Consider the following 14,344-nt stretch of genomic DNA (forward strand, 5'->3'; position numbering starts at 1 on the left):
CTTTAGGCTATTGGGTTGTTTAGGTGATCATTACTTTTGGACCATTACCATTAATCCAGTAGTTGGATGCTACACGGGACATGTGGTGTCACTATACAGGTTTAAGGCCACTTTGCATAATTTTAGTGTTACAATATTATATATCGCCACTAAGTTCAGTTCACAATTGAGCTTTTAAAATACTTAAACCATAAGAAATCAATTAATCTAACCTGCTAACGGTCCATTTTAATATCAGAAATAGAGAAACTGGCCAAATGTAGCTGCCGTGGGGTCTTAAGATATTCTTAGTGCAAGTACAATTGCTGCGTCTGCTGCCCTGGTCCTGCTGGACACTGGGAAGCCTTTTTGACATTATCCTGGATTCATCCAAACTTTCTCTTTTTTCAACACAACATAATTTCTGTCAAATGTTGTATTTGTACTATGTTGTTTATCCTGTACACACGACATCTATTGCACGTCTGTCCGTCCTGGGAGAGGGATCCCTCCTCAGCTGCTCTCCCTGAGGTTTCTTTAATTTTCCCCCCTTTAATTTTGGGGTTTCGTTTAAGAAGTTTTTCCTTGTGCGATGCGAGGGTCTAAGGACAGAGGGTGTCGTAACATGTACAGTCTGTAAAGCACACTGAGACAAATGTGTAATTTGTGATATTGGGCTATACAAATAAATTTGATTTGATTTGAAATGAGTAATTTGCAGCATCCCTGGATAATGTGAGTTTTTTTGCATCACCCGCTCAATGAGCAAGAATCAACCAGCAAGCCTTTCACTTTAGTATTGCTGTTTATATTTGGCTGGCTTTTGATATATTATTGTTATATAAGGAAATAAACGTTCAAAGAGCAGTAGCAGACACTGGCTCTTTTTGCCTTTCTTCTTGATTTGTTTTTCCCCAGTCATCACATTTTCTAGTTCCTTTTGCTTACAAACACAAAACAAGGCTCAGACGCACACCCTTGCTTATGCTTATATATATTTTAATCTCTCATCCAATATTTCTTTAAAGCTTGCCTCACTCCCAGATTCCCAAAATATGTGTGTGTTGTAAATCTGTTTTCCCAAATTCACACTCTCCCCTGTAGTAATATGTCTCTCACCCATACCTCCTCTCTCTCTGCCTAGCGTTATTCATCCCTCACTCTTCCTCATAACACACACTCTCCCACTCCGTCTAGCTTCAGCAGCAGTTGAAGGAGGCAGAACAGGGGAAATGATTAGTTTGTGTTGATGTTATTTCTATGGTAAGTCCAGGTATTGTTACTTTTGCTCTTGGTAATTCTTTCTGGTTTGTTCACAGTGCTTTATCAGAAGAGGAGAAGACATCATTGCGTGCTGGTCTCATCACAAACTTCAATGAGCCTGTCAATCAGGTTAGTGGGTAAACATGTTGTTCAAGATTACTTATTATAAAACCATATCATTTAGAAAAAAGTAAAAGCTTTATACCACTTATTGAGTCCATTTCACCTAACATTTATTTGCTGTGTTCTACTGTAATCTTCAGTGATTGTAACTGGCCCTTAACTTAAAACCAAATGTTTATTTATTACACATCCCATTACAATAATGTAAACATTTGTTGTTAATCATTTAAATATTTCAGAAATAGAAATTGGGTGGACGTGATGTTTGACATGGCACAAATTAGTAATGTTACATTAAACACAGTCCGATTCTGACTCCTCAGTTGTTGATTAAAGCAGAATGAGTGGAATTGTTTAATGGCTACAACGCCGGCGTCGACCGTTCAGAGTCAGAAAACCTTTGAATGCTGAAGAGTCTAAGTCTGCAGTTGAACCACCGCGCGGCGCCACTTCTAACTAGAAAATGAGAAGACGCTACCAGGCTAGCTACGTCAGTTTTGGATTAACCGACACAGACCCAGAAGAAACAGCAAATAGGAGGTTGCTCTTTCTTTGTTACATTGTTAGTATCTGCAATGGGAAGGGATACTTTGGAAATTTAGTTTGGTAGATAGTGGTACATAGTCTGAAAAGTTAGGGAACCTAGGATTTAGGTTTAGGTATGGAAATATACTTGCAGAAGCAATATCTGCAACCGTTGAGCAGCATATGGGATCCAGTTTGTTATAGGAAAACTTTAGTTTTTTGTTGTAATTTGGCTAAAACATGCAAGTCCACTCCACTATGTACTGATGTCAAACTGTGTGGAATGTAGGTAATTGTTAAACTAGATGCTTAGTACCCAACACTGGCATTGAGAAGGCTTTGTTAAAACACAATTGTGGTGTTTGTAGTCGTATGAGTTTTCAGAGTGTATGTTAGAATGCATTATAGCGGCATAACACATCATCCTGTTTACAATCCCAACTGCTCTGTCACGGCAGTGTGCCCTTGTTAGGTGTCTGAGCAGTGAAGCAAACATTTGACAAACTATGGTCTCATCCCCTTCAATGAATCGGCAAGGGTTATGGTGGCCACTGGCCATGGAGATAACTTTTACATTTTGTCCTAACTCAATCAGGAGTACCATTGGGATGACATTCTCTAGGTTAAGCGTGATAGAATTGCCTTCTTTCTGCGATGATTGAGATTATAGCCACACTAAAACATCTCGCACGCCTTGAATAACACGAGTGACGCAGCCACTGACCTTTTGAATTTGTTTGATTGAGCTTTAGTGATAACCTTCATTTTAACACGTACTGTAAGTGTACTATTTCAACAGGCAATATAAATGCCTGTATGATAATATGGCAAATTATTTTAAATAGGCTAATGCAATACACATAAGTACATGTAATACAATGAACTAGGAAGGTTAAAAAAGGATGATTAAAGACATATGGGAACAAAAAGTTTGTTGAGTCATCAGAGTTCTCTGGGCAAACAAATAATTCAGAATCAAGCTGTGTGTAATACATCTGTCTGAGGGGACATGGAAGGTAGCCCTGACTGTTGGCCATCCATCCTGGTTTCCACAGCTTGTGTTTCCCTGAGGGACAACCCTCCAACATCAGGACTGATGGGGTCCATATGGCTAGCAATGAATGTGCATATGTCCCACCAGTCACAGCCTCTCCTCCAATCAATCGGGGGTGTGCATGCGAGTGTGGGTCTTCCAGTGTTGTATGGACAGTTAATATTTATAAGTTCCATAATCAAAGGACATTTAGTTTTTTTACTTGATGATTTATTGATACTTAAAATGTATTTCCCATGCATATCGATTGATTATTGATTTATTACTTTGTTAAATTAGATTGCTAAAGAAATGGGTTTGTTGATCGAAGCATGCATTAAATGCAATGCAATAAATTCTCATGTAACTCTCTTGTAACTGATTGTGGGTTGTGCTGTAAAACCATAATGGGAATCAAATGAGCGTGAACAAGCTGCCATTGCTGCTTTTAATCTCTGCAGTATAAATGTATAAATGGGCTGGATTAATGGGTTTGAAAAATTAAATGATCACTGTATCATTTACAAGCTAATTTCTATGGTTGTGACAGGGCCATCAGCTTTATGTCTACGCTTATTGATATAAATTGGCCGGACAAAATATAAAAAATGCTTCTCAGTGAAACACACAATACATTTGAACATCATAACACTCATGCATGTTGGATGTGTTGCAGGGCTGTTGTATTACACTGGATTAGTTTTAGCTGAGTGTATCTGTTGTTACCACCCAGCACCACATCTGGAAACAAATAAACTATGCCTGCTGGTTTAACTGGATTTTAAACTGGGATTTTTTTTTTTTTTTTACGATAGAACTGTGAAAAGTTAAGTATTTTGCCAGGATGTGTGAACCACAGCTGACAAATAAAAGTCAGCATATGTGGTGTTAAAATAAAAAGCTATTTAAGGTTGTGTTCAAATGGTAACCGTCCTAGTAGTAAAGGCTATAAACATGTAACACTCCTGTATAAACACTGTTTTGAAAAGCAACTTGATCCGTGTGACTGATTCCATTTTTAACAGGAGATGGATATGAGACAGTACGGACACTATACTCACTATATCATCGTTTAATTATTTGTGTCCCACACGTCCAAACTACTCATTTAAAATCATACCTCAGGGCATTGTACTATATTAAGTGTTTCAGAATGTTTGAGATGAAGTAAAACTCCCATCAAGTTTTCTTTGGCATAACCACCTTCTGCCGTGTTTATGCTTTGCCTCTGGTCATTTCTTCTCTCCCTCTTCTCCGTTTTTCCAACAGATAGCGACCCAGATTGCAGTACTGATAGCTAAGGTGGCCCGTCTGGACTGCCCCAGGCAATGGCCAGAGCTCATCCCAATTCTGCTCGAGTCCGTGAAGGGTCAGGACGGCCTGCAGCAGCACAGAGCGCTGCTAACCTTCTATCATGTCACCAAAACCCTAGCGTCCAAACGTCTGGCGGCGGACAGGAGGCTTTTCCAGGATGTAAGTCCACATTTTGAGTCATTTGTCAGTTGTACTCTCAGCTTAACATCTTTACTACCTTATTTTCGTATGTCATTCCTTGTCATTCTTAGGCATTCACTATCTCTCTTTGGCTTTTTATTCTCACAGCGCTTGATGCAGTAGCTGTGCACACCTGAATACAAGGTGACTTGAGGTCAATAAGTAAAAAAAATAATAACTTGAACTCTGTCTACTGAACTTTGCTGCTTGGCTGCGTTTGCCCTCTTTTTTTATTTTATTTTGTTCTGCCCTCTGACTTTGTCATGTTCCTTTTTTTTAACTCCCTTTTTTCCCCCGCAAAACCTTTCGAGTATAAATATATGAATAGTAAGATAATCTTGACAGTTGCAGGTTTTGCAGTTTCTGACTTTTCCTGCAGGAGATGCTGTTTAGCTGCTATATGAGACGCGATTTATGGCAGCCAGATTCTCTGTGCATGCATGTGTGTCTGTTTTCATGCATGACTGGAGCGAGATTGACATGTTTGGGAATAAATATGTCTGTGTCGCTAATTGTGTGTGTGTGTGTGTGTGTAAGAGAGATTTTGTTAGGACGGCTGTTTGTGTGATTTATTGTTTCTTTCAAAGAGGTAGTGAATCAGAGAAAATGCAATGTTTTTGCTATCCATGGTTTTAAAGAACATAAGACTCAAGCAGAAGGTTGGTCAGGAAGAGAAGGGGTTTGGGGGAATTAGATATCAAACAGACCAACAGAGAGAAAACGAAGACAGACGGAGGGAGAATAGGAGTGAAGGAGACAGACCAGTGCACATCAGAGGCTGTGACTGAGACCAAATAGTTGGATGTCGCGCAGACGCTTCCTCTTTGCCAAAATGTGTGCCCTTAAGCAATACGAGGAACAAAGGCATTCTGAGCCCCATTTACCAGTGCAGTTTTTAAATGATGTACTGATGACTTTGGTGCTAAAAGGAAATTTCTCTGACTTGGTGGCCAATGTGTGTGAGCACACCATGCATTGTGAAGAGGTGATGAGACAAAGGACAATGCACCACTGTTGATTTCAGTTTCACCCCGTAGTCTAAATATTAAATAAAAAAAAATGTTTATGTGAATTGATTTGAACATTAAATGAACTCAAATAGCAGCAGATTAAAACAGTCTCCTCATCGCTTCACACAGTTCTGATGGAACCTTCCTCACATTATTGTGAAACAAACAGAAATGTCATATTTCCTCCAAGTTTTCTACACAGTTTTTCACCGCTTTAAGGTCCAAATGGCGCTCGTTTAATTGTGTCATTTTGTTTCACTTTCAACCCTGGCCTTTCCAAGCCGACCGACCGTAGCCTGTTGCGCTGCACATTGAGGAAATGTGCCCGGCGAAGGCCTGCCAGCACCGGCGTGATGATCCTCCCACACTGGGCGGCTGTCCCTGACCCGGCGAGTTGAATCCCACGGGGCAGACGCGCCCCACTGTTTTCTGTCGTAGGCTATACCACAACATAGAGCAGACGGGCAAAACAAGTAACAGACAGCATATTACTCTTCTACTGTGGACTGCAGCCGATGCATTCAGGAAAGACTTTGAGCTGCAGGGTGCACGCAGCAGCATGACTGCTCCCCTACAGTGAAGCCAACTGGTGGCTGGTTGTTACTTTAGGAAGCGTTTCTAGTTTTCTATGAGCGATTTTAATTTAATTGTGGGAAGCCAAAATCTTGATTGCGATTAATATTCGATTAATTGTGCAAACCTAGTGGGCTGTACTGATTTCCTGAACGTTTTTCATTTATTCACAACAATGTTTATGCATTGGACAGCAAGTCTCTTCATTTCTAAGCTTACACTCTGTCACTCTATTTAGAATGGACATAATGTGTACATGAGTACTGTTATGTGTGTGTGGGTGCTTGAGCATGTCTTCTCATACTCAATGAGTGTGTGTGCACTTCTCTCTAGTCTTTCAACAGCAGCTAAAACAGTTGGTAAACCATGTTGACTGCATCATGGGAGATGATTGGTTTTACTGTCCCACTTGCTTTGTCTATGAACACTAATTTGCCAGACACAGAGCTACTTGTGTGTGTGTGTGTGTGTGTGTGTGTGTGTGTGTGTGTGTGTGTGATTTTTTGAGGAAAGCTCACATAAGATGGAGTTATGAAGAAAATTGTGTAAAGTTGAGGCTGTATAAAGATGATCGGAAATTGAGTTACTTTTAGAAGTCATCCCTGCCTTCTAAATTTTAGAAGTGTGCATTAATAAGAGGATGGATGTTTAGAAGTGGTGCAGAACAGGACGAGGGAACTTGATGAAGGAGAAACGCTCAGAGCCTGCTGTCTTTTTCTGTAAGTATTAGATAGAAATATGTAATTGACACTGCAAATTTGAGATTGATAACGGTGTTCTTTTCCTCTCGTAGTATGAAATGCGAGGGGCAAACAAATGGATGGATGAGGTCACTAAGCTATGACGAGATTAGCGTTCAGAACGGAAGGTGTCAGCCCTAATCACTTCAGCTTCAATTTTAAACCTTGTGGGGTGGACGTGAAGAAACTGCATTTACATTGTGTTGAGCTTGTTTGCTTTAGGTGGCTCTCAAACACGCCGTGGTTTAAGAGAGGGTCTTAAACCACTTAAGTCTTAAGAGCAGACTAGGGTCTGGTTTTGTTCCTATGAGTAGCAATAGACGGGCAATATCCCTCTAGACAGGTATTCATGAACAGATTGCCAAATGAAAGGAACTGCACTTTTCTTTGATGTCTTTTGGTTTCCACAGTATTCCTCTTGGAATAGGGAATCAGCTTGCAGATGGCGGAAATTGTGTGCGTTTATTGAAATTTGCCTCTCTGATGTATCTGTCTGCAGTTGTGCAAAGGAGCAGACAAATGCACACGTGCACATCTTGCAACTGTAGAGCTTTCCAGAGACACCGAAATAATTGATGCTTAGATGCATCGGAATTCTCTCTTGAATGATTCGGTAACAATTCGCAAAACTCATTAATCGGAATTCTGATGGTTCCCCAATCACCAGAGGTCAGCGAAATAACTGCTTTTCTCTTTTGTTTCTCGACTTTATAAAAAATACAACACTGGAGCCTTAATTGACATACTCTTGGTTATCTGGAGAGAGTACTGAGGCTGTCGATACACTTCATGAAGTTGCATGTTATGGAGATGTAATCTGTTGCCAGCAGACTCCAGTAGTTTGTGTGGTAAGCTGTGCCTGTAGTTTTTGTTGTGCTGTTTTGCAATGTTTTCCAGTGCAGTTTGAAAGCCTGGGGCCTTGATGGGAATTGTATTCTGGCTCAGTAAATAGTTTTGAAAGGCCTCACCTTCAGCCTCGATTATGGTCTTTTTCAATCATGTGATCGTTTTTTTTTTTTTTTTTTTTTTAAAGAAACTGCTGTTGGTAATGCTACGATTAAAGCCTCTGGTTTTGATAATTGTCAATTTTGAAATGTATTTCACTGGGCTATATATGTACTTGTGTGTAGTCTGCGAGTGTAAAAGACAGGCAATATCTGTGGTGTAAGAAAAGCATTAGGGAGGTGACAGCTCACTCAGAAATCTGTTTTATGTCAGACTTTAAGATTATACAGACTCGCTTCAAAGAATCCTGTGAAGTTTTTGCAGTTTTAAAAAAAACATATACAACATTGGTTGGCGTCATTCAACATGTAAATCCTGTTGTCCTGTACACACAAAGTCACGTTAAGGCATGAGGAGCTGAACATTTGTCCCTCTGTGGAGGAAACAAAAGGGACGATGACAAAACTGGAAGCTCCACTATAGGACACCTGTAGACCGATCATATCGCCTTCGGTATCAATAGGTGGTTATGAAGCAAACATGCCATAGTAAGCCCCAAAGCATTTGGAAAGCCATCCATGTATCATTTGTAGGTATACCCAGGTGAGCAGCCAGACCTGCTTCTGGCCATGTAGAATATAGTTAAAACTACCTTTTTACATCCCATAGAAAACGGGACACAAAGAGCGAGGAAGATTTGAGATTATCTCCTAAACTTGGTTAATCACTTTTAGGTTCCGTGCGTTGGATTAGTCTGGTATCCGAGGAATGGAAAGTGCCAAGCTCTAGAGAAATTTCTCCAAAGAAGAAACTTGCCAGCCTTGCAGTATTTTGTAAAGAACCTATCAAAGCCAATGCTGTGCTGTCACAGCAGGGATTTCTCTCTCAGTAGGCATGCGTCACCAACCTAACCACTGGTTCTCAAATCTGTCCCACCGTTACGCCCAAATCATAGTTATACTGTCTATTACTTTCTTTGATATGTAGTGTTATCCACAGACTAATATTCAGTGGGTTTGCCGTAATCAAGTAGCAAAACACTTCTTTAAACATCTAACCGTGTAAGAATATCTGACAGTGTGGTTTCCCTGAAGCTCTATCACACTTGAATATTGAGCCACTATGTTTGAATAGTTACTGAGATGTACTGTTGACCCCTTTTCTGTTCTGTTTATTCTTTTGATGAAAACACCAACCGCCAAAGCTCATTATTGTGCCATGGCAGATTTATTATATTGCCTGAGCTACTGGGCCAGACTATACACTACACAGTTGATGGAGCTGAGAGTACTTTTGTCTACCTCCTTTGATGATCCTGTTTTGCCTCTACAGGAGAATGTATTGATGGAAGAAAAATGTAATTGGTTTGGGCCCGATGTTATGGCAGTGACTGTAATAGGAAGTTAATTTCGAGCTAAATTAGACCTGTGACTCAGACGTGCCTATTTGCCCCGCTTTTGTTTGTTCTATATGATTGTATTATGTGGAAGTGCTTTTGCATTTGCATCTGCATCGGTGCAACTGAGTGAGTCTTGCACACATGTAAATCTGGTGTGCAGATATATTTGTTATTAATTTCATGTGCTCACCAGAATGACCTCAAATGCTGTTGATGTTGTTGAATGTGGTCACTGAACCAGAATGTTTTTGATTGACTATACTGTTGTGTGTGTGTGTGTGTATGTATGTATGTCGGCAGCTGGCGTCGGGCATCTACAGTTTTGCGTGCTCCCTGTGGAGCCATCACACCGACTGCTTCCTCCAGCAGATCTATGCCAGAGATGAGGCTGCAGCGCTCGGCTCACTGGAGAGGACGCTGCTCTCTCTTAAAGGTAGGAGCGTTTGCACTCATGCCCTTACACACGCAACAACTGCATTCTCATGCAAAGAAGTGCAGTGATCTATAAATAAAAAAATAAGTAAATCATGGTCTCAAATAACTGACTGCAGAATTTATTGCATTTATCACATGATTTCACCCATTGACAAAAACTTAATTAAGTGGACATGCAGTGAACTTTTGGAAATATTCATATGTGCTGCTACTTTGTGAAACATCAATTAAGTGGTGATTCATTTGCAATTGGTAACAATCCTGCATACTGATTTTATTTTCTTCCTGTCTGCCCCTCTCAGTGCTACGCAAGCTGACAGTTTTTGGATTTCAAGAGCCACAACAGAATATGGAAGTGATGGTGAGCAGCTTAAATAACTTCTTATATTCTTTTTTGAAAAGCTGATATTTTCTGCTCGTGGTGTTCCAAGTTGAAAATGACTCCAATCACAGTGTGCAATATGTGAATGGCCGAGAAGATTGATAGTGCCTTGTCTTGGTTCAAAGAGTTTTGTATGAGCTCTTCTCCCACTCTGTGTAACAGTCCAACTCCATGAAACTGTTAATTCAATTTAGTCTAAATCTGTCTGGTAAAAAAATAAAAAGCGTGCGTCTGGATCGGGTCGTGGTTTCCCCGTGGCTTAGAGTTAATGGAATCATTTGCACAAAATGTCCCAGCTGCACATACTGACTACTTCTGTTTTGGCAATCAAGGTTTGGCATATGAATAGCAGTAAATGTTTTAGAGAAAGATAATAAAAAGTAAGAGATATTTTGTAAGCGTGATTTTTTTTTAATTTCTTTTTTTAGAAAGTATTCTTTATTTTATATTTAAAAAAAATAACAACATACCCTTGGATTGCGCTTGTAATTTAAAATGTAGAGGGTTGGGTACTGGAAATAGATGGCGCACAGAGAATACGTTGTAGTACAGATTACAATCTTTATTACTTTCTTGCATACTGTGCAGTCATACTGTAATTCTGTTAAATATGCCACGGAGGAGGGAAATGTGTTCAAACAGCCCAATCTATTATAATGGCAAATGCTTGGATGCATTTAGGTTTAGATGATTTACCAGGACGGCTTGAGACGACACCTGTGTGGCCTTTAGTGACACTACTTTCACTACAGTGCACTGTGTAATACAGAAATTATTTACTTATGTTTTCAGTCTCGTTAATGTAACTTTAAATACGGAGTCAGTAGCATCAATACGGATAGTATGGGGAGCATTTAAGGCCTGGGATGGATAATTAGCTACTCAACTGCGTAAAGGAGGAAGAAGAATGAAAGGAAATAACTCCTTGAAAGAAGAACTTAACAAGCTTGAAAGGAGACGTAAAAGGAAACCAGACCATCACATATTAGTGAACTTTGTTACTTTGCACAATAGCAAGAACTAATGCATGAGGAAACCACATTTGCATTATTTGAACTTAAAAGAAAAGATTTTGAGTCCGTTTCCGTCAACGAGGCTAAAAGAAATAGAATCCAAACATCTAATTTCAAATATATATGATTGCAATGGACAACCTATACAAGATCAAACGCAAATGAATCACCGTTTTAAAAAGTACGATACGAAGCTATACGAACCGGTCATTTTAATTTAATGGAAGCTCACAATTGTTTTAATAGTATATATTTACCCTTGGTTAAAGATTTTAGAGGAATAGAATAGAGGAAAGTGTTCGTCTGATATTATAATGTCTCAATCAATCGAGCAGGCAAACTGCTGCGATTGATTGAGACATTATAATATCAGACGAACACGATGCCAAAGCCTGGCAAAGATCATATGCAAATTAGACATTTTAGACCTCTGTCTTCTTAATAAAGACGACAAGTTATTAGCTTAAATACTGGCAATGCGTCTTGAGAGAGTGGTTCCCTCTTTAGTCCTGGTTGACCAAGTAGGATTTTCAAAAGGTTGCTATGCCTCAAGTAACACAAGAAGGCTTTTTCATATAATGCACAGAGCTCCTTCGCTCCAGTGCTCATGCTATCGCTGGATGCTGAAAAAGCATTCGACAGGATTGAATGGCCATGTATTTTCCATACTTTGGGAAGATATGGCTTTGGACCTATATGTATGCAATGGTTGAGAGGCACTTGCAAAACAGTTGCTGGTGTTAAAACAAATGTAACTGTGTCTTCATCCTTTGAGATAACTAGATCAACAAGGCAAGGATGTTCAGTCTCACCAATAATCTGTATTTTGGCATTGAAACCCCTGACTTGTAACTAACAAATGAGCGGTATTAATATGTATGGTTATGATGTCTTTAATACATTTATATGCAGATGATATATACATTCTTTCAAAACCACTAATCCAGTGCCACACTTTTTAAGCTCATATGTGCGTTTGGCAACCTTTTTGAGATGTATAAAGTAAATTGGAACAAATGAAGCGACTCCACTGAACTGCATGAACTTTCCAGCACATCTTGCCACAAAGCAGATATTTTGGAGGAAAGAGGGATTAAAATATCTGGGTATTAGATATTTGAAATAAATGGCCCTAAATTGATTAAAACTATTAGATAAGATCTCGCCAGATGGGGGACACTTCCACTATCTCTGTTTGAAGAATGTAGGCACTGATCATCCGAATGGGTTTTTATTTAAAAGCACAGCGATGCTTGGAAAGTAATGTAATCGGCGTGCGCCAGAACACCGTGTAACACCGTGTAACACCGTGTAACACCGTGTAACACCGTGTAACACCGACTTCTGCAGCAAGCCAATGAACTACCCTAAGATTCACACTAACTGCCTGAAAAACTAGTAAGGTATCGAAGAGTATATGACAACTTTTGTGGATTGGATGAAAGTGATTTAATTTAAAGAATCTTGAGACTGAAATCATGCAGTTAAGACAAAGTCTGGAGAAAGTTTGGTAGGAAGATTATTGTGGATATGTTTTGCACCTGTGTCAGAAATGACATTAGTGCTGAAATGACCACTAATGAGCATTGGTATTATTTAGTTAATCCCCCCAAACATTCAATTTTGAAGAAATGCATAGATTTATTTAAAAAGAGAGGAATTTACTTAAACATAATAATAATAATAATAATAATAATAATAATAATAATAATAATAATAATAATAATAATAATAGATAGATAATGAAAACAAGTGTTACTAGCCAAAAAGACATCAACATTTAGTTTTTGGCTTCTATTGCGCTTGAGATGCAGAATATACATTCATAGGTCAGTTTGTTGCTACTGTGCTCTTTGTCTGTTTGTCTCTCTATTATTCTTTCTTTTATTTCTTTTCATTTATTTTTTTTGTCTCCGTGAGATGGAAACATTTTTTTTAGGACAGAAGCCATTCTGTTTTCTGTGCTCTATTATTTCACTAATGAGACAACTTTTAGCCTGCGGACTGAAGGTTGAAATAGTCACATTAAAATGTCATTTGCCTTGAGCTGTCCCTAGTTATTCCAGCTAAGTAAGCAGAAGAAATGTTTAGATCATTTTTTATCTCAGACTCCCTACTTCATACTTTAGCTTGTCGATACCACTTTTCATTCATTTTATTATTCAGCTGATGGCGTGTTAACAGAGAAATGCTCACTGTGAAACAACATTCAGGTCATTGGCTATGCCTACCTAATACAATTTTTATTCTTTATATATTTTTGAAAATAAGAGAGCTGTTTCTCTTATTTTCCTCCTGACACTTATTTTTCATGATCTGGAACAAATTTAACTGAAAGAAAGTTAATATTTGTTGAAAGGGACGAGTCAGACGGGCATAATGTAATATAAATTAATTGGATGCAATAACTGTTTTTTTATGAATTCATTTTATTTCTTTAAAGAACCCTTTTCCTGAATAGGACTCGCTGGTTTATTTAATTATTCACTACTGTCACAGGTTAAGCTTTTACAATCCGGTAATGGGAATCCTTTGACTGTTCATAACTACGCCCTGAGATTTATTTTCAGTTTACATGGCAGATTATTTCCTGCAACCATTCTTCAAATAATCCTGTGACGGTTTAAAGATAACTCTTTTTATCTGTGTTATTGATTAAGTCATCAAGGTGTTGGTAGCCTATAATCTCTCAATGTGCTGTTCCTTTGTTGAAGTGTGTGATGCAGAGAAAACTGTTAAATCGTATTACATTGTTACATTTAAAGTCTGTTTCAACGGTCTATTTCTTACGGGGACTGTAGGAAAAAGTGTAGAGAACTGAATGATCCCATCTGAAAGAGTATCCATGTTTAACTAAGTCATGCAGTGTAGCTCAGACCGCTGTAGCACAGCAGGCCTGACCTGCAACAGTGAATCTCGATAATAGGCCAGTCACATATCTGCTAATTATGCAAGATGTGCAATCAGCTGTGAATAGCTTTGTGCTTTTGTTAACCACTTGATTAGTTGTTGTTGTTGTTGTTGTACATGTTTACCCTTTCTGACCCCTGAGCACTGGTGGCATGTGGAGACCATGGTGGATGTTGGTTATTTATGAAAGCATTACGTTCAGCACTTTTCCTCCTCTTACTTCTGTAATGTTTCCAACATGTACTGGAACTGGTGTTTTTGACTGCAGTGCTACCCAGACTACAAGCCATTTTGTTGGTTTTGGCTGTTTTGTTTATGTTTGTGTGTGTGTGTGTGTGTGTGTGTGTGTGTGTGTGTGTGTGTGTGTGTGTGTGTGTGTGTCTAAAGTTCAACCATATCAGAGCCAGTTGCAAGTTTTGATACTACTTTGAATACAACTTGAGAATATGTCTGAGACATAATGAAAATGCTTGTTTTGTACTTTGGCGCACAAATACAAACTACTAAAACATTATTTACT

At 38.9% G+C, this 14,344-nt stretch overlaps 1 protein-coding gene across 1 annotated transcript in view; it reads left to right on the forward strand.

The window, feature by feature from the left end:
* The window catches only part of ipo11 (importin 11), a 109,236-nt gene that overhangs the window by 4,204 nt on the left and 90,688 nt on the right, over nt 1-14,344 (forward strand). The window contains 4 exon segments of the mRNA XM_029439353.1: nt 1,299-1,371; nt 4,193-4,396; nt 9,385-9,517; nt 9,822-9,880. Coding sequence (XP_029295213.1) covers nt 1,299-1,371; nt 4,193-4,396; nt 9,385-9,517; nt 9,822-9,880 — 469 coding nt within the window.

Source organism: Cottoperca gobio, chromosome 9, assembly GCF_900634415.1.
Source record: "Cottoperca gobio chromosome 9, fCotGob3.1, whole genome shotgun sequence".
NCBI lineage: Eukaryota > Metazoa > Chordata > Actinopteri > Perciformes > Bovichtidae > Cottoperca > Cottoperca gobio.